Source organism: Ochotona princeps, chromosome 7 (assembly GCF_030435755.1).
Source record: "Ochotona princeps isolate mOchPri1 chromosome 7, mOchPri1.hap1, whole genome shotgun sequence".
NCBI lineage: Eukaryota > Metazoa > Chordata > Mammalia > Lagomorpha > Ochotonidae > Ochotona > Ochotona princeps.
Window position 1 is genome coordinate 6,515,919 of NC_080838.1, and position 17,501 is coordinate 6,533,419.

General features: G+C 42.0%; 1 protein-coding gene across 4 annotated transcripts in view; it reads left to right on the top strand.

Moving 5' to 3' along the window:
* Positions 1–17,501, top strand: part of FBXW7 (F-box and WD repeat domain containing 7) — a 139,794-nt gene that overhangs the window by 52,360 nt on the left and 69,933 nt on the right. For 3 of the 4 annotated variants that reach the window (XM_058666755.1, XM_058666757.1, XM_058666756.1), the window contains one exon: positions 5,411–5,977. In XM_058666755.1, coding sequence (XP_058522738.1) covers positions 5,411–5,977 — 567 coding nt within the window. Of the gene's footprint in view, positions 1–4,715; positions 4,783–5,410; positions 5,978–17,501 lie in introns of those variants that run through there. The other variant, XM_058666758.1, reaches the window with a different exon arrangement.

A 17,501-nucleotide genomic window follows, 5' to 3' on the forward strand; every position in this document is an offset into this window, starting at 1 on the left:
TGCTTCACTTCCCATCCAGCTCCCTGCTTGTGGCCTGGGAAAGCAGTCAAGGACAGCCCAAAGCTTTGGGACCCTGCACCTGCATGGGAGACCTGGAAGAGGTTCGTGGTTCCCGGCTTCAGATTGGCTCAGCTCTGACTGTTGTGACCACTTGGGGAGTGAATCATCGGACAGAAGATTTTTTCTGTCTCTCCTCCTCTCTGTATATCTGACTTTGCAATAAAAATAAGTAAATTTAAAAAAAGAAAGAATGTTTTACAGTGGAAAAAAGGTCTTCAAGTGAGCTGGTATTTATTTTGAGTTAAAATTTATTTGTAATGTGATAAACCCTGATCCCAGAGATAGTAGAGTAAATGGAATGAAGAATTAAATTTGACCAGAACAGAAATAAATGTTATAAGTCAAACAGCATAAAAACTAGGTATTCTCATGTAGACTGAAAAACGGCGTTTTCTGTGCTTTCCAGTAAAAACATGAATAATGGATTAGAAATGTGAATTTAAATCTCCTCATTCAAAACCATAAAATTTTATGAAATCACTTAATGCTCAAATGATGCTGTTTCTCAGTATTGTCCAATTTGTTTTGATTTTTGTTAATCTAAGTATCCTTTTATAGCCAATTTTGCAGTTTTTAAGATTTTCACCTGAAGTTGTGTGTGTGATCTCTCAGCTTCAGTATAGAGGATATGGAACCAGAATTAATTTTAAAAAAGTTTTCAGATTATTACTGTTTTTTCACTCCATCTTTGTTTAGCACTTGTATTGAAAATAGCAAAAATTTGAGAAAGAGAAAAGTGTTTTATGATTTAAAAGATAATTTACAAGTACATGTTATGATATTAGTAGTTACACCCAGGTTTCAAAAGTATTTGGAATGAGTGATGCTGTGTTTGTGGCCTAGCTTGCAAAAAGCATTACAGTGCATGGTGATCTCTTCTCTAGGTAAACCAGTGTTTTAGTACCTGCTGAGCCAGGCATTTTTATGGGTGCTGGAGATGACCGTGATGAAAGAGCCTTTGTTTGTCGAGCTTAAATTCTACTGTGTGCAAATAAATGAACCTGTGTGCCAGGTGGTGCTTCAGTGTTCCCAGTGCTATGGAAAAGGTCAGGACGCAGGATCAGGAGGATGCGGGGCAGGAAGATATTATGGTTTTAAATGAAATGCTTAGGGAAAGTGCATTGATTAAGGAATGAAGTCCTACCGAAAGTAATGCAAAGATGTGGGAGAGTATCCTGGAAGATGTAGGCTTTGGGTTTGTAGGGTACTTTAGAGAGACAGAAAAGGTAGAGCCAAGTGAGAAAGAAACTATGAGGAAAGGTCTGAGCTCAGAGCAGTGGAAAATGTGTGGTTTCTTTGGGCCCAACAAGTAATTGTAAAAGGTGAAGACTTCTGCTGTGAGTGACGTGGGAAGCACTGTGCTAAGATATCCTTGAGTTTATCATGTGTTCCAGGTGCTTACTACTCATTAGCTTGACCGTAGCAGCTATGAAATTATCCATCTTGTGTTTAGAAACTTCATAATATGAAGTCGAAGTATATTTGATCAAAAGTAGACCTTTCATAGGAAGGCATACTCTCCATGAGGGAAACAGGATTCCTTAAAAACCAATCTTATCTTGATTGCAGGAGGCAATTCCAAGCTTTAATTTACGCTAACTGATCGTCAGTACAGTTTGGCTTGGATCTTTTTGGGGGAGGAGGAGTTGGGGTCCTAAAGTTTCTTAAATGCCTGGTAGCTCAGGTCTAGTGGTCCTACCTGTTACACTACTTCTGCAAATGTTCGTATTGCACTTTTGGAGGCTTTGGTAATTTGCCTGCATCACCGCTTTGTGAGTGTGAGCCCGTATTCTTCAGCAGCCACTATGATTGCAGTTAATTTTTGGTTTGAGAATTTTTTTTCCTTGAAGACTCACAACTCTGGGTCAGAGCTCTCATCTCAGTGATGTTACATGTACTCTCCTGTTTTCATTCCTCAGAGTACCCTAAATAAGCATTAAAATGATTTTGAATTTTCAGATGCGTTTCGGGGAAGCAAGTTCACGAGAAAGTAGCTGAAAGCACACTGAGATCAGATCTAATGTGTCTCTAACAGTTACACTGTGTTTCCTATGACCTCTTAAAAAATAACCGTATTTTTAAATTTTTTTCAAAGAACACATTTTTTATAATACCACTTCTCCCCTAGGAAGGAGCTGACTTGTGGATGTCTCCTTAGGAATCTCCTGTATTCTTTCCATGAAACACTGTCAGAAGAACGTTGCTCTGAACTTGCAAAAGCAGAGGTCCTTTTTCCGTCTCTATGAAGTATTTTATTACAAAGTTCAACTTTCCTTTGTCTTGACTATCTAAACTGCTCATTTACTTTAAAATTTAGTGGCACATATTCCCACTTGAGCTTGTAATTTCTCTGCAAATTTACCCTTTGCTAGACTGGTAGAACCTTGGCAATAGGTACACCTATGGTGTCCTCACTGATAGCAGGATACTGTCGAAGTCTCACATTGCAGGCAGCACTCAGCCCAGAGGGTTTGCATAAAGCAGGTACAACTCATCCTCAGTATTTATGGATTCTTTATTTGTGGATTTGCCTACTCAATAGAATTTATTTATAAACATCAAATCAATTCTCGAGGCACTTTCACAGACGTTTGTGGAATTGAGCTTGCACACAGTGGCCAAAAATTGGAGCTACATGACATGTGTATTTCCATTTGAGGTCAACAAGGTGACATTGCCTTCTGGTCTCAGCTCTTATACTGCAAACACACACTCTTCTCATAATCAGTTGTGAAATACCATTCCTGTATTTGTACTTTTTGATTCAATGTTTAAAATGATCCCCGAACATAGTGAAGTTTTGGTTAGTGTTCATAAGAACAAGGCTAGGTGGTGCCTTATGGAGAAAATAAAGGTGTGCATGGTAGATAAGCTTTACTCAGGTATGGCTTTCATGTTGTCTGTTAAGTCCAATGCTGATGAAATAAATAAGGTGTATTAAATAGGTATATTTTTGAACTAAGACACATACGAGAGTATGCACTGATTGGTTGCAAAAATGTTCTCATCAGAGGTTTGCAGGAATTGTGTTTCCCTTAAGAGCAATTGTTCAGTTTCCAAAGAGACTTCATAGAGTAACTGTGAAAAATAATAATAACTGTTGGGTTGATATGAGGTGGTGGTTCCTTACCCCTGGGTTCTGGAATGTGTGGAAAGTCATGAGTAGTTTTCCTGTTTGTTTCTCCTCTTCCCCCCAGGAACAATAAGAAATGGCAAATTTGGAAGTAACGAATTCACTCAATTTTCACTAAACCTTGATCCTTCCCACCCTGATCAACCATGTAATAATTATTTAAAAAAAAAAAACTATTGGGTTAATAGACTTTGGCTATTAGAAATGTTTCATAATTTCTTCTGTCCGAAACCAGTGTTTCAAGTATGTTTAACTAGGTGCATGCAGAGTTGTAATGTAAAATCTACTTTTACAGTGGGTTCTGATCCAAAAAGGCTAATACATGTTATTGACATGTAAATAAACATTTCTTAATATTATTATCCTCAAAATTATGACGTGCCCCATCCTATCGAGTGCCCAAGGAATATTTGCTTTAGAGTAACAGTCCTTGAGCATTGTAGTAATTCTTGTTTTGTAAACGTAAGACAGTGAGAGATTATTCTTTCTTGGTTTTTTTACATCCAGTTCTTGTAGATGGAAAGGGGACACAGTTGAGTGTCAGGCTCCTGTTTGTGCTGGGCTCCAGGCTAGCACTCATCTTGGAGGCCTGATGGCCTGCTTGGGGAAGTAAGGAACGTTTCCACTTAAATAGCCTGTGGTTTTCTTTAATCACCAGTGATTCTCTTGACCATGAAGCATTCCCCTTCTCTTCGCATCTAAGTGCTGAGGAAATAGTGCAAGTAGTGTCAACATTTAGCCATCAGATTTTATTTTACCAAACTCAAATTTAATGTCTTTAATTATCAACAAAACAAAAATTATTTCTTTGTCATATCTTGACATTATGTACTTTTGACGATAAGAAATTGCAATTTCATATTGATTTTTAAAATAACAAAATTCATGACTGTTTGTGTTTTATGTGACAGTCTTTTAACCACACAATATATTTTTTTTTCTCTAAGTTAATTTTAAAAGGAAAATGTGCATTTTGGGGTGACAGAATTTCATTTATTGTTTTTCCTGATTTACAGTTTGTTTTATATCTATGAATGGTTTTTAAAATAATATGTAATATGTTGATATTATCTTAGGTAAACTCAAACCTGTCCATACAGATCCAAAGACAAAGAAATTTAAAAATGAATATTATGAAAAGATTGTGTAGCAAATATAACTTTAGAGCATGTGTTAAAAATAATTATTTAGTGTATTAAAATTTCAAAAATATGTTAATAATGAATTGAAAGGATCTAAAATAACCATTGTTCAAAATAGAGCTTATTTTAAATTATGACCCTGCATACAGATTGGAAATTATACTGTGATCATTGATGATTTTCTTCATTTTCTCCTTAATATAATGACATCATATTCATATCTGTCCGCATTTTAATGAATATGATGGTTAGGAATTGTACTATAAATATTTCATTTTATGCATTCTTTTCTCTTGAGCATTCGAGTTTTTATTTACGTTTACTTGTATCTTTATTTTTTGCTTTTTTGGTTAAAGCTGCAGTGAGCATCCTTTGTATACTTTTTTTTCTGCTTTAGGATTACTTCCTTAGGATAGATTGCCAAAAGTGGAATTACTGGGTCAGAGGGTATGAACCTAAGAACTTTTTTCCTTTTTGTAAAAACAAAAGCCAAAGAGAAAAACCAGATTGTTTGCTTGATAGTTGATTTATATTCATTGTGAAAAATGAAGATCATAATGATTATCCTTGCTCCCTAATTTGAGAACTGTATCAGAAGGGCAAGATTGTGTCATCAGGAATGTTTAGGGCCTTGCTAGGATGACAGAAGCTGTGTTAACTGGATTTACTCAGCATTTCCAGTAGGTGAGCATACAATGTTTTTATTGGTATACTGCTTGACACTTTGTAGAAGTTTTGCATAGTCTATAGTTTAATAAACACTGTTGATCCAAACTTTAACGTTATTTTAAATTATGTTTTACTGGCCAAAACAACTGAACCATAAAGCTGCTTTTAGAGTTGTTGAAAGAAGTATATTAAAATAAAGCTGTTAACTGTATTTGTTGTGTATGCCTCTATAAAGCCTCATGACTTTTGTAATTTAAATTTTCTATATTGATTGCTGGAGAATGTCTTGATGTCTCTGTGGCACTAAATATTCGTAATATTCTTATTGATATTTAGTCTGTAAGCATGAAAAATAAATGTACATGGAAACGTACAAACCTGTTTTTCCCTCCATTTTCCCCTGCAGAATGTGAAAACCTTTGCATCTTGTGATAGTCTAGCCAAGGTCCAAGAAGTAGCAAGCTGGCTTTTGGAAATGAATCAGGAACTGCTCTCTGTGGGCAGCAAACGACGACGAACTGGAGGCTCTCTGAGAGGGAACCCTTCCTCAAGCCAGGCTGATGAGGAGCAGATGAATCGTGTGGTGGAGGAGCAGCAGCAGCAACTCCGACAGCAAGAGGAGGAACACACTGTAAGGAATGGGGAGGTGGTTGGAGCAGAACTCAGACCTGGAGACCAAAACGATTCCCATCAAGGACCATTGGAAGAAAACAACAATAGATTTATTTCAGTGGATGAGGACTCCTCAGGAAACCAGGAAGAACAAGAGGAGGATGAAGAGCATGCTGGTGAGCAGGATGAGGAGGATGAGGAGGAAGAGGAGATGGACCAGGAGAGTGATGACTTTGATCAGTCTGATGACAGTAGCCGGGAAGATGAGCATACACACAGTAACAGTGTCACCAATTCCAGTAGTGCTGTGGACGCCCCCATTCACCAGCTCTCCTCCTCACTCTACACCAAGACAACCAAAGTGAGTAGATGCAAGACACTTTACCTGCCTATTTTAACTGCCAGAAGAATTTTCTTACAGTCTTTGCTTTAATACAAATTACTCTTTGGATGTGTAACAATTAAAACAAACTGATTTTTGTTTTACAGAAGGTATTAGGATGTGTTACAAATATAAATGTTCCCAGGGCGTAGGGTTAAGTTATTGATTTGCTTGGGGTGTGGAAGGTTGAGAGAAAACTTGACTTACCTAAGTGAAATAATCAAGAATCTTTTATTACTAAAATGCAGCTAATATGTTTTTGGAATATGAGTTCACTGTTATTGCTCCAACATATGCTACTGGAAGTTGGCCTTGAAGTAGTTCTGGTTGTTTGTCATTGATCATAGATACAAAGCTTGAATACCCAATGTAGAGTAGACTTAATGAGTTTAACCACACTTTGGAAATGAACATTTTAACTTGAATAGTATTTTTACAGATATTAAGATAAATAACGCGTATAATGGTACATCTGCTCTCTCCCATTTGCTTGGTTTTCAGTCTTACAGTGAATCATTGCTGTAGCCCATGAATAGTACGGTTTTTGCATCATCTCCTTTAACCTAACTTGACCAAAAATTAAGTATTTTACTCACTTAGATCAACGCTTGAGTTGCTGCAACATCACTCCAGCTTGCAAAATTCCTCCTAAAGTGCATTTATATGCTTGCATTCCCCAGCCTATCCGCGAGTTGGATGTACTGCTACCAGCCGTGACCGTTTTTGTTAGTAAGCTTAGGTCTTACGTAGTATTACCTCCCCAGCTTTCATCCCATCTGGATCTGGCTTTATTGAGATAACTGTACCAAGAGGTAATTTTAAACACACACACACACACACACACACACTTTTTTTTCTTTGCCTGAAGGCTTGGAAATGGGGTTTGATACTTAAGAGTCAATTGCATGATTTTCTAAAAAGATACTTTATTTATAATTAATTTGAAATTCAGAATTACATGCATATGCAGAGGCAGAGAGCTACCTTCCCTCTGCTGGTTCACTCCCCATGTGGCCACAGCAGCCTGGGCTGGAGCAAGCTGAAGCCAGCAGTCAGGATTCGTCCAGGTATTGTTGGTGGGTAACAGGGCCCAAACACCTGGGTCATCCTTAAATACTTTTCCCAGTCATCCTTAAATACTTTTCCCAGTCCATTAACAGCGAGCTGGATTAGAAGTAGAGCAGCCAGGACAAGAAACAGTGGCCGCATGGAATGCTCATGCAGGAAGTGTTGGCTTAGCCTGCTAGCTACAACATCAACCGCTGCAAGAAGTCCAGTCCAACCTAAGCTTTGCTGAGCAGTGCAGGACAGCTCACTGATTTTTCCTACGTATCTTTTTCCAACAGAAGTCAACATAATTTCCTGTAGGGAAACTTAATACAGATTTATTTTTTATTACCTTCAGGTTAAAGTCATAAACATAACTTTCATAAACATCTTATATAGCTACATTTTAATAAATAATATTGAATTTTTTTCTTAGCGATTCTATTATTATTTACAATTATTTGCACATATAAGACAAGAAGAATGGGCTGGTTACTGAAAACAACAGGAATAGATTGTGTGTGTCAGGGGGTTCCTGTGTACTTGCTTTGATAGGGTGTTTCTCGTGAGGTCATTTGCCTTCATAAATATGGCAGAGTATAAGGCTGCACCATTGCAAGGCAGTCGTGCCCTTTAACGAAGTAGCACTGCAGCATGAAACTGACTTCAGGTCTTTTCCTTTTGGTTTCTTCCTGAAACTCTTCTTCAGGATCATCCCCAGGGTATGCAATCTTCCAACAGCACTCCAAAAGTCACCTATTGCTGCGTTAGTTAAGCAGAAAACATCGGTCACCCACATGAACAAATCTTTGAAATGAAAAGTATCAAGAAACGGTAAATCAAATCCTTTGTTTTAGAAGAGCTTGAAATAGTCGTAAGGTAGTTCTACAGACTCTGCTGTAGTCCAGCTGATTCATCCAAGTCTTCACTTTAGGAAGGAACAGAAGCGGCCCAGCAGAATGGCTAGATGGACTAATCCTCCTCTCGCAAGCACTGGGATTCCATATGAGTGTCCCAGCTGCTCCACTTCCCATCCAGCTCCCTCCCTGCCTGTGGCCTGGGAAAGCAGTCGAGGACAGCCCAGTCGTGGGACCCTGCCCCCTTGTGGGAGACCCGGAAGAGACTTGTCTCCTGGCTTCCGATCGGCTCAGCTCTGGCCTCTGCTAAGCCGACCACTTGATCACTTGGAGAGTGAATCAGTGGTTATGTGATCTTTCTTGCTGTCTCTCCTCCGTGTAAATCCATTTTCAATAAAAAATTAAATATTTTTTTTTTCTAAAAAAGAAGCATAAGAATCATCTTTAAAATATTTTAAAAGATTGAGTTTCTAAATATTAATACAGCATACTTTTCAGATTTTGCTTTCTGTCAGTTCCCTGTAAAAACCAAAAACAAAATGCAAAAATACCACTGTCCTCCTTTACACCTTCTTCCCGAATGCTGTTTGTGTGAATGAGAAAGCATAGTTGCATGGCTGCTGCTTTGGAAGCATATAGAAAACTCTCAAAATTTGGAGCACTTTATTTTTACCCTAGTTAATATGGGATTTATTTGATTTAGTTTATTTTTCACTTAAAAAAAAAACAAGATTTATTTATCTTATTAGGAACGTGACAGGGAAAGATATCCCATCTGCTGGTTCACTCCCCAAATGGACTGTTGCAGCCCAAAACCAGGAGCCTGGCGCTCCAACTGGGCTTCCTGCTTAGGTGCCAGGACCTAGACACTTTGGCTGTCTTCTGCTTCCTTCCCAGGAACATTAGCAGGAACTGGATTGGAATTGGAGCAGTTGGAACTTGAACTGCTGTGATAATGGGATGTCAGCATTATAGATGTCAGCCCTGCGTGCCACAGTGCAGTCCCCCGGAAGTGTTTTTTTTTTTTTTTTTTTCCCGAGAGCTTATGGCAAACAATGAATATCCAAACTCCAGATTGCCCTGATATTAAAAGTCAAGAGCAGTGGTAGTCAGGTAAACAGGAATTGCTGTTTAGAGACAAGTGTTTGGCCTAGACATTAAGACTCATTAAGATGCCTGTATGCCTTATTGCAAGTGTCTGAGCTTACTGCCTGATTTGGCTTCTGATTCCACATTATTTGCTGTGCATACCCTGGGAGGCAACAGGTGATGGCTCAAGATTTTGAGTTCCCTACCATCATTATGTTTGAGCTGGTTGGAGTTCCCAGCTCCTAACCTAAACTGAGCCCAGCCTAGCTGAGCCCAGTCCAGCTCTGGCTGTTGTGGACATTTTGGGAAGTGAGTCAGTAAATCACTCTTCTACTGATTCTGGAACAGATGCTAAAAGTACAGAAAGTAAGAATTGCTAGTTATTAAGGCTGGATTGTGTACAAGGTTCTTTGGAAGATAGGTAATAGGTAAACAGTGAGTCCAAGTGGCTCATTCCAAATCGCACTATAAATGATGAGAACTTTTTTTAAAAAGATCTGTTTATTTTTGTTGGAAAAACAGATATACAGACAGAAAGGAATACAGAGAGAACGACCTTTTGTCCACGGATTCACTCCTCCAAGTGGCTGCAATAGCTAGAGCTGAGCTGATCTGGAGCCGGGAACTTCTTCTGGGCCTCCCGCAAAGGTGCAGGGAGATTTTAATCCTAAAGTGTGCTGAAACTTTTTTTTTTTTTTCCCTTTCTGTGTGCTATGCTGCCCCCTATGGTGGAATTTTAGAAGCATTTGCTTAACACCATTATTTTTAACTCCTCATTGCTCCCAATTTTAAAAAAAATTCCTATTAAAAAGTATCCATTGAGAGAAGTAGTGTGTCTTGTACACTGGAATTTAGGGATTCAAGGCCCCCTCTCGTCTCCAGTGTCTAAACGATAGAGGAATCGGGTAGATAGGTCGTCCTTAAGTCAAGCGATATGGGTGTGTTTGGTCCACCACCCTCCAACCACTCAGGGAATCAAGAGATTTCAGGAAACTTTGTAGCACAATGTGGCTAATATCTGAAACTTCGTAGAACTCTTTTTTTTTTTCTTAAGATTTATTTATTTTTATTACAAAGTCAGATATACAGAGAGGAGAGACAGAGAGGAAGATCTTCCATCCGATGATTCACTCCCCAAGTGAGCCCAACGGGCCGGTGCTGTGCAGATCTGAAGCCGGGAACCAGGAACTTCTTCCAGGTCTCCCACGCGGGTGCAGGGTCCCAAGGCTTTGGGCTGTCCTCGACTGCTTTCCCAGGCCACAAGCAGGGAGCTGGATGGGAAGTGGGGCTGCTGGGATTAGAACCGGTGCCCATATGGGATCCCGGGGCTTTCAAGGTGAGGACTTAAGCCCCTAGGCTATGCCGCCAGGCCCCAAGTCTGTGATTTTAACAGTGCTTAGAGTTGAGTCATCATATCACCATCTAGTGGAAAAAGATTGGAATAGATAAATACTTTTAAAGAGCTACACAAGAAGATTGGAATCATACTGTAGAAAGTGGGGACTTTCTTCAACAAAAGCAAAAATATTACACATGTGCAAGTGATTGTAGACCACAGATTTCCCAGTTGATAGGTCTATACCATTTCCTTTTATTGTGTACTGATTTGAAAGCTTTTGTAGACTTTAATTCTTTGCAAGTCTTAATTTGGAAGCTAAGATGAATTTTAACTTATGATTAGTTTCTAATTAATTCCTGTGATACAGTTTGAAAAATATTTCTTAACATTATTTTAAACCATAATAACTTTTTAAAAAAAGACTTATTTATTATTTTCTATTAGAAACTTAGATTTATAGAAAGGAGAGACAGGGAAAGATCTTCCATCTGCTGGTTCATTCCCTAATTGGCCTCAGTGGCCAGAGCCGAGCTGATCCGATGCCAGGAGCCCAGAGCCTCTTCCAAATCTCCCACGTGGGTGCAGGGTCCCAAGGCTTTGGGCTGTCCTTGACTGCTATCCCAGGCCACAGCCAGGGAGCTGGATGGGGAGTGGAGCAGCCGGGACACAAACCAGTGCCCATATGGGATCCTGGTGGTTGCAAGAATAAGAATGTAGTCACTAGGCCACCATACTGAGCCCTTAAAAAATGACATTTTAAAGGAGCATTTAATAATAGAAAATGCTTGCAAATAAAATTTACGTAAAGTATACGATTTAAAGCTGTCTTTATGGCACAGTCCTACTAATGAAGCAAATGTGTGTAGCAATCTATATATTGGCTCTGAGAATCCTCTGTTGCAATATACGTGAATATTCTCAGGTTTTCTTGTTTGCAGAGTAGCTGGAACCAGTTCCTTTTGGATAGGGACTGATGATTATTGTGTGTGGAAAAAAATGCGGAGAAATTATTGCAAGTAATTGTACCAAATGTTAGAAATAGCCTGTGAATATGGCTGACTAAAGGATTGCTTTTTTTACGTCTTATATGCATTTCAGAATTCCCCTTGTTGCAACATTATTACAGTAAGCATATATTAGTATCATATTTTAGAAAAAGGATTTTATCTGCTAGGACCAATTATTATTCCATTTAGTCTTTTATGGATTACTTTCATAAAATAAAAATGAGAAAAGATGCTCCCCACAAGAAATTGTATTATGTAATGCCGTTGTCCTGAAGATGTAGCTGTGTGTAATGGAGAGAGCTTGGGCCAGACTCTTTCATTCTAGCCTAAGCGATTCTTTTACATATTTAGGACAACTTGCTAAAAGCAACACACGTTTCTTTAAGATACTTGTTTACTATGTAATTTCTTTTTTTTTATTATTATATTTTTGGCAATCTTTACATAGTTAATTACAATAAAAAGGTTCAAGGGCTATAGAAAAGTGGGTAAGACTATTATTTCCATATTGTTTCCTTCATGTATCTGAGGTAAAGGGGGATATTGAAGTAGAAGCCCTACCCAGTTTCCCACCCACCCCAAGTCCCAGATGTGGGGCATGCTCTGAGATAGTTGCTTAAGTGGTTTTGATAGTTCACCAGTTATGAATCACTGCCAGTCTCGCCACTCCGAGCATGATGAGATCATTGAAGAATCCATGGATTGACAGTCCATCATAGAGTCTCCATTTGCCCAGTATTTCGCTGCCAACATATAACTGAGGTGATGGATTGAGTTGTTCTGTCTTCTGTCTTTTCATGGTTAGGGTTCTGAGTCTGGCAGTTTGACTGGGGAATCCCCAAAGAAACTTTGAGGTATTCCCAGGCCAGATTCTTCTGTGTTCCAGCAAGCACAGGGCCCGGCACAGTCCATCACGCCGATCAGCTGGTGGCTACAATTGCTGGGTTGGTTCTGTTTTCAGCCCCGACTTCCACTGGAACCAATCGGTGTTGCAGTCCAGTCTGGTTCTGCCCAGCACATACTCAGCCTTCACATAAACCAGTGGGAGCTGCAGCCAGCCGGGGCGACCCACAATAACCCCCACCAGGCCCGCCCCCTATCCTGGTTTGCCAGTGTGTGTAGCCAACTAGTCCAGTCTGTCCCAAATCCCATTCAGCTCTCGTACATGTCAGTTGGTATTAAAGCTTAGTTCCATCTAACCAGCTCAACCATCCAGCCCTCACGGATGTTGTTGAGTGCCTCTCTGTCTAGCCACCCCAGCCCCTGTCCTAGTTTTCATGCCCTCCCGCGGGAGTAATAACCTAAGAGGGATGGGCCCACTTTTTCCCTCTCAGGTTTCTCTCAGTCCCGGTTTATGCACCCTTCGGGTGGTTCTGTGGTTTGACTTAACAGAGTTAGCCCCCAGTGCCAGCTTCTGCCATCTGATGCTGTGGCTAAGCCCAAACATCCCTCACCCACTCTAATTTATGCTTGCACCCACAGGAATAATCAGCCCAGCCTGGCTTTTCCCTGATCTAGTCCACATGAGGCACACAGGTATTGTAGCCCTGCTTAGTCTGGCCTGTCCCCATCCCAGCTCACGCTCTCCAGTGGGAGTAGCTGTCTGGCGAGGGGACCAGCCCCTTAATCCCCCTGCTGGCTCTGCCCCCTCCCTTCCTGGTTCTCACTTGTGCTGGTTGGGCGCTGCAGTTACATGCAGTACAGGCTACCTCACCCTGGCATTCCATATCATGCACTGGTTTTTGTCGCGACCAAACCTGGCTCAACCCACACTCTGTTCTGGTGTTCGGATTTGCCAGTGGATGACATGAACTGATTCAGCCTGGTCTGCCCCCGACCCATGCCAAATGTTAGCCAGTGGGAAACTTTCCATGGCCTATTCTGGGCTGTTTCCTATCATGCTTCTTGCGCTTCCTGCAGGGACTGTGTCCTGCCAGAGGAGTTGCCCAGGGTCCTCCATCAGAACCCTTCCCAATGTCAGATTTTGCACATCGCAGGGGATCCATGAGCCAGCCCTACTCAGTTCACCTGTCCTAGCAGGAACAGTGGCTTTTCTTGGCTGGTCTTCAACCCATTCTGGTTCTTGTTGTTGGATGTTTCAGCCCAGCCATGGCTCGTCCATACCCACATACGGCTCACATATGGCTCAGTAGGGGTTGAGACCTAGCCTAGTCCGTCCCACATCTACCCTGGTCCTCCAGGACATTAGACGCACCAGACGGTGTTGGGGTCTGCCCTGGCCTGGTACATCCAGTCCCATTCCACACTAGTGCCAAGGGAGACTATGACTTTTTCCTTGTTAGAAAGCAGCCCCCATTCCAGCACACGCGCCCCTTGGTGGGAACCTTAACCCAGTTAGGGTGTCCCCTTACCTCCCCAACCAGGCCTGTTCCCAGCCATAGATCACGCGCATGCCAGTGGTTGTTCTGACTCAGCTTGGCTCAGTCCCTCACTTGTCCTGGCCTCTGCCTTAGACAGTGTCCCTTAGCGTCTTTGACTCACGTAGACCAGTAGGTGCAAGAGCCTAGCTTGGCATGACCTGTGCTTCATCCTTGTTTCTAGTTTCGCTTGTAGGCTAAGGTTTGCTCAGTCCTGCCCACTACATCCTGTTCCATTACCAATTTACACATTAGCCAACTGTTGGAGCTACTTTGCCCAGCTTGTCCGACCCCCAGGTCTGGACCACATATTCACCAGCAGGAGCTATGACTCCCCAGGAGAGTTTCCCAAGTTCCTCCACTTGATCCACTCCCCAACCCAGTTCTCATACATGCCAATGGGTTTTAGGCCAGTGCCCGGTACAGTCTGGCCTTCCATTTGGCTGTGTATGAGCTGGTGAATGTTGCAGCCCGGCCCACCCCACACCCTAGTCAGGATGCACTTTCGGGTGCTGCTGCCTTGACAGTTCCAGACTGTTGCGGGTTCCTTTACCTGTGATTGATGGCAGGCTCCTTGGTCACACCTAGCTTAGTCCATCACCACCCAAACTTTTGAGCTAACCAGTGGGGCTAGACTTTCCCCAGGGTGTGGCCCACACATCCTACACAGAATCTACCCCCGAATATGGTTCTTGAGTGCTAGTTAACGTCAGAATGCCTAATGTGAACCTTCTCCTGATCCATCATCATGTCAGGTAATAGGATATCCTGCTGGACAAGCCCCGACCCTTACCTTTTGCATGAACTGGTGTTCGGTGCTCAGCATTGTTCAGTGATTACAAGTTCTTCAAAGGAAGTTACTGTCATTGGGAATGCTTAGGATTGACTCAGATCCCAGAAGCTCAGTGGGGATCAACCTGGAGCTACCTAAGCAGCTATTCAAAGAAGCAAAACCCCAGAGCTGCCCGGCTAGGTGGCCAAGGCAGAGCCTGGCACCAAGTGGCGCACTGACCACCCGGGGACAACTCACCACGTGCACATGGTGGCTGGAGTCAGGATCTGAGCAAGACGCCCCATCCTGAGGCCCACCAGCAGCCGGGAAGCTGCTGGAAGTTTAAACCCCCAGGTCCAAGGTCATGCCCCTCCCCAATCCTGTTCACTGCCCAGTGAAGGTGGTGGGCGGGCCCCAGGCCTACCCAGCCACAGAGACTTCCCCCCTTGGTGTACTCACCCCGAAGGAAGCAGCCCCTGAACCCAGGCAGGCCCAGGGACAACTCAACACGTGCACTTGGTCGCTGGAGTCGGGATCCAAGCAAGACGCCCCATCCTGAGGCCCCTAGTATGTAGTTTCTTTTAAGAGTTGTTTGATGTAGCCTCCACAACACTTTTAAATTTATTTCATTAAATAATCTTTCTGTTAACAATTTGAGAGCCTATCTCTAAATTTAATTCTATAATAAATTTGTTCTTGGTGATGTTTACATAGTTTAGGATGCTTGCCCATATGGACCATTGATTAGGGTGGGGAGGGTCGAGGAATGGAGGAAAGTGGGTGAGACAACTGTTTCCAGTCTCTCTTTGTTTATGTATTTGGGGAAAATGGGGATAGGTCTGTTCTCAGCAGCCCAGCTCCATCGCTGCCCTGGGATGGGGGACAAGCACCTGATGTCCCATAGTCCTCAGTGTGGAGCATATTCTGGGGACACTGCTAAAGTGGTTTTCCTAGTTCTGCAATGTTGTTGACTTTGTTGCTGCAAGGATGAGGGGTCCTTCCAAGGTCCATTGACTGACACAGTCAATCTCAGGGTCAGTTTGCCAGGATACTTGCTGTCAAAGCTGTCCAATTTGTTCTGTGCTCCATAGTACTACATGTCTTCTGCAGGCCTCAATGAACTGTTGTCATATTCCCCAAGTTCATCTGGACATGCTGTCCACTGCACAGGCTTCACCAACCGAGGAGACCCAGTATGACATATCCACTCCACAGTCAGACCACAGATCCTGTAATTGCCCTCATAGATGGAGTTTTGAGTCCAGTGGTCCAGCCCCTGTCTGCTGGAATGCCCACATCTGCCCTCCACATAGTTAAAAAAAAAGAGGTGGGGCAATTGTCTTGGCACACTGGCATAGTTAACACAAATTTGGCATTAAGCAGATCCAGAATGTCAGCCAGCTATTAACTGATTTTCTCCCAGCAGTGTAACACTTGCCTAGGTACAATCAACCTAGACAGTTGCCTACAGCTGTGGTTCTAAATTTAATCCTGAAGTGGTAGCCAGTGCTGTAAGACAAAGTCTCCTAAATTGGAAAGGACTTGTGTGATAACCACGCATGAACCTTTGCCTGGTAGCTTTGTCAGAAGACCTAGGATATGAGGTCATCACTAGGGAATACTATGTGACATACCTGCATGTTTTTAGACAGTTCTTTATGTATTAACGTTCTTTATTTTTATATTGATATTTATCACATGCTTTGGTCCTCATTCTTCCATTTAGAGCAGTGACAGCCCTATAGACTGCTGTCACCTTCATCCATCATCTTCTTTTCTCCAGTCTGATGACTTTCAGTGTCTTCCCAGGATCGCAGTCCTGTTGCTCTTCCCTAGACAGGTTGCCCCTGAGGTGTCCATGGTGCGGCCTAGCAGTGGCAGAGTCCAGCTATCAGCTGTTCTTATGCTGGACCTCATCAGGGACGAGAAGACAGCATTCATTGACAGAGATGATGTCGGTAATGATAGCGGGCTATTTATTGAACCATGTAGATGACAGTGTGCTGACACTGTGACAAGTGCTTTGTGAATACACGCTGAACACTGTGATAACTACTTTATCTGCACAGTCCTGTGGTAGAAGTTCTACTTTTTATAGCTGAATCAGAAATGAGAAGTAAGTGAAGAGAAGGAATTCAACAGCGGTCAGCTGACAAGTAGCAGAGCAAGGCCTGGAACACAGATTTTATGTTGAGTCATCCAGGTTGTATGCTTGTTAAATTTTGAAGGTGCAGTTAGACAATACTAGTAATTTTCAAATGGGTGAAGCCACCATCCTGTCTGTTTTATGCCCTGAAAGTTGTCCCAGTTAAATTCTGATCCTATGGTATGTTTTAGACTTATAATGTATTGAATTAAATTTTTTTTGCCTGTGTCTTGTTCAAGTCCTTTGACATGCTATTTTCTTGCTTACTAATATTTATTTATATCCATTACCCAGTGACCTATTGGTCAGTAAATAATGAGGGAGTAAATTTTTGTGTACAGGCCATCCTTTCCACATCAGTATGTAATTTGCATGACTGGATCAGTTACTGTTTTGCACCCCTGCTTTCAGTAAACTTAATAATAGTCTTTAGTTGGTAAACTGTTTAAACATTTGACCTGCATGGCCACTCAAGAAGAATTATTGTGGCGTGGGTGTTTGACCCAGTGCTTAAGTTGCTCCTGTGGTGGCCGGCGTCCTATGAGAATGCCTTGCTTGCTTTCCCAGCCCTGCTCCCAATTTCCTGCTGCTGGACACCCTGTGATAGAGTAGCTGTTGGCTCCACTACCCGATTCCCTGGCCTTCACATGGGATCCTCTGAGTTTGTGGCTCCCAGTTTCCATCAGTCCTGGCCCAGCTGTTGTAGGCATTTGAGGAGTGAGCCAGTGGCTGTCTCTAATAATCTCTCAAATACATCTTTCAAAAGTGTCCACCTCTCACCAGTATGCATTAACGAAAATTTTTTCTGTTTAACTTTCCTTCACCTGATAATTTCATCTATACCTGGCCCAACCCCTATCCTTCCAGA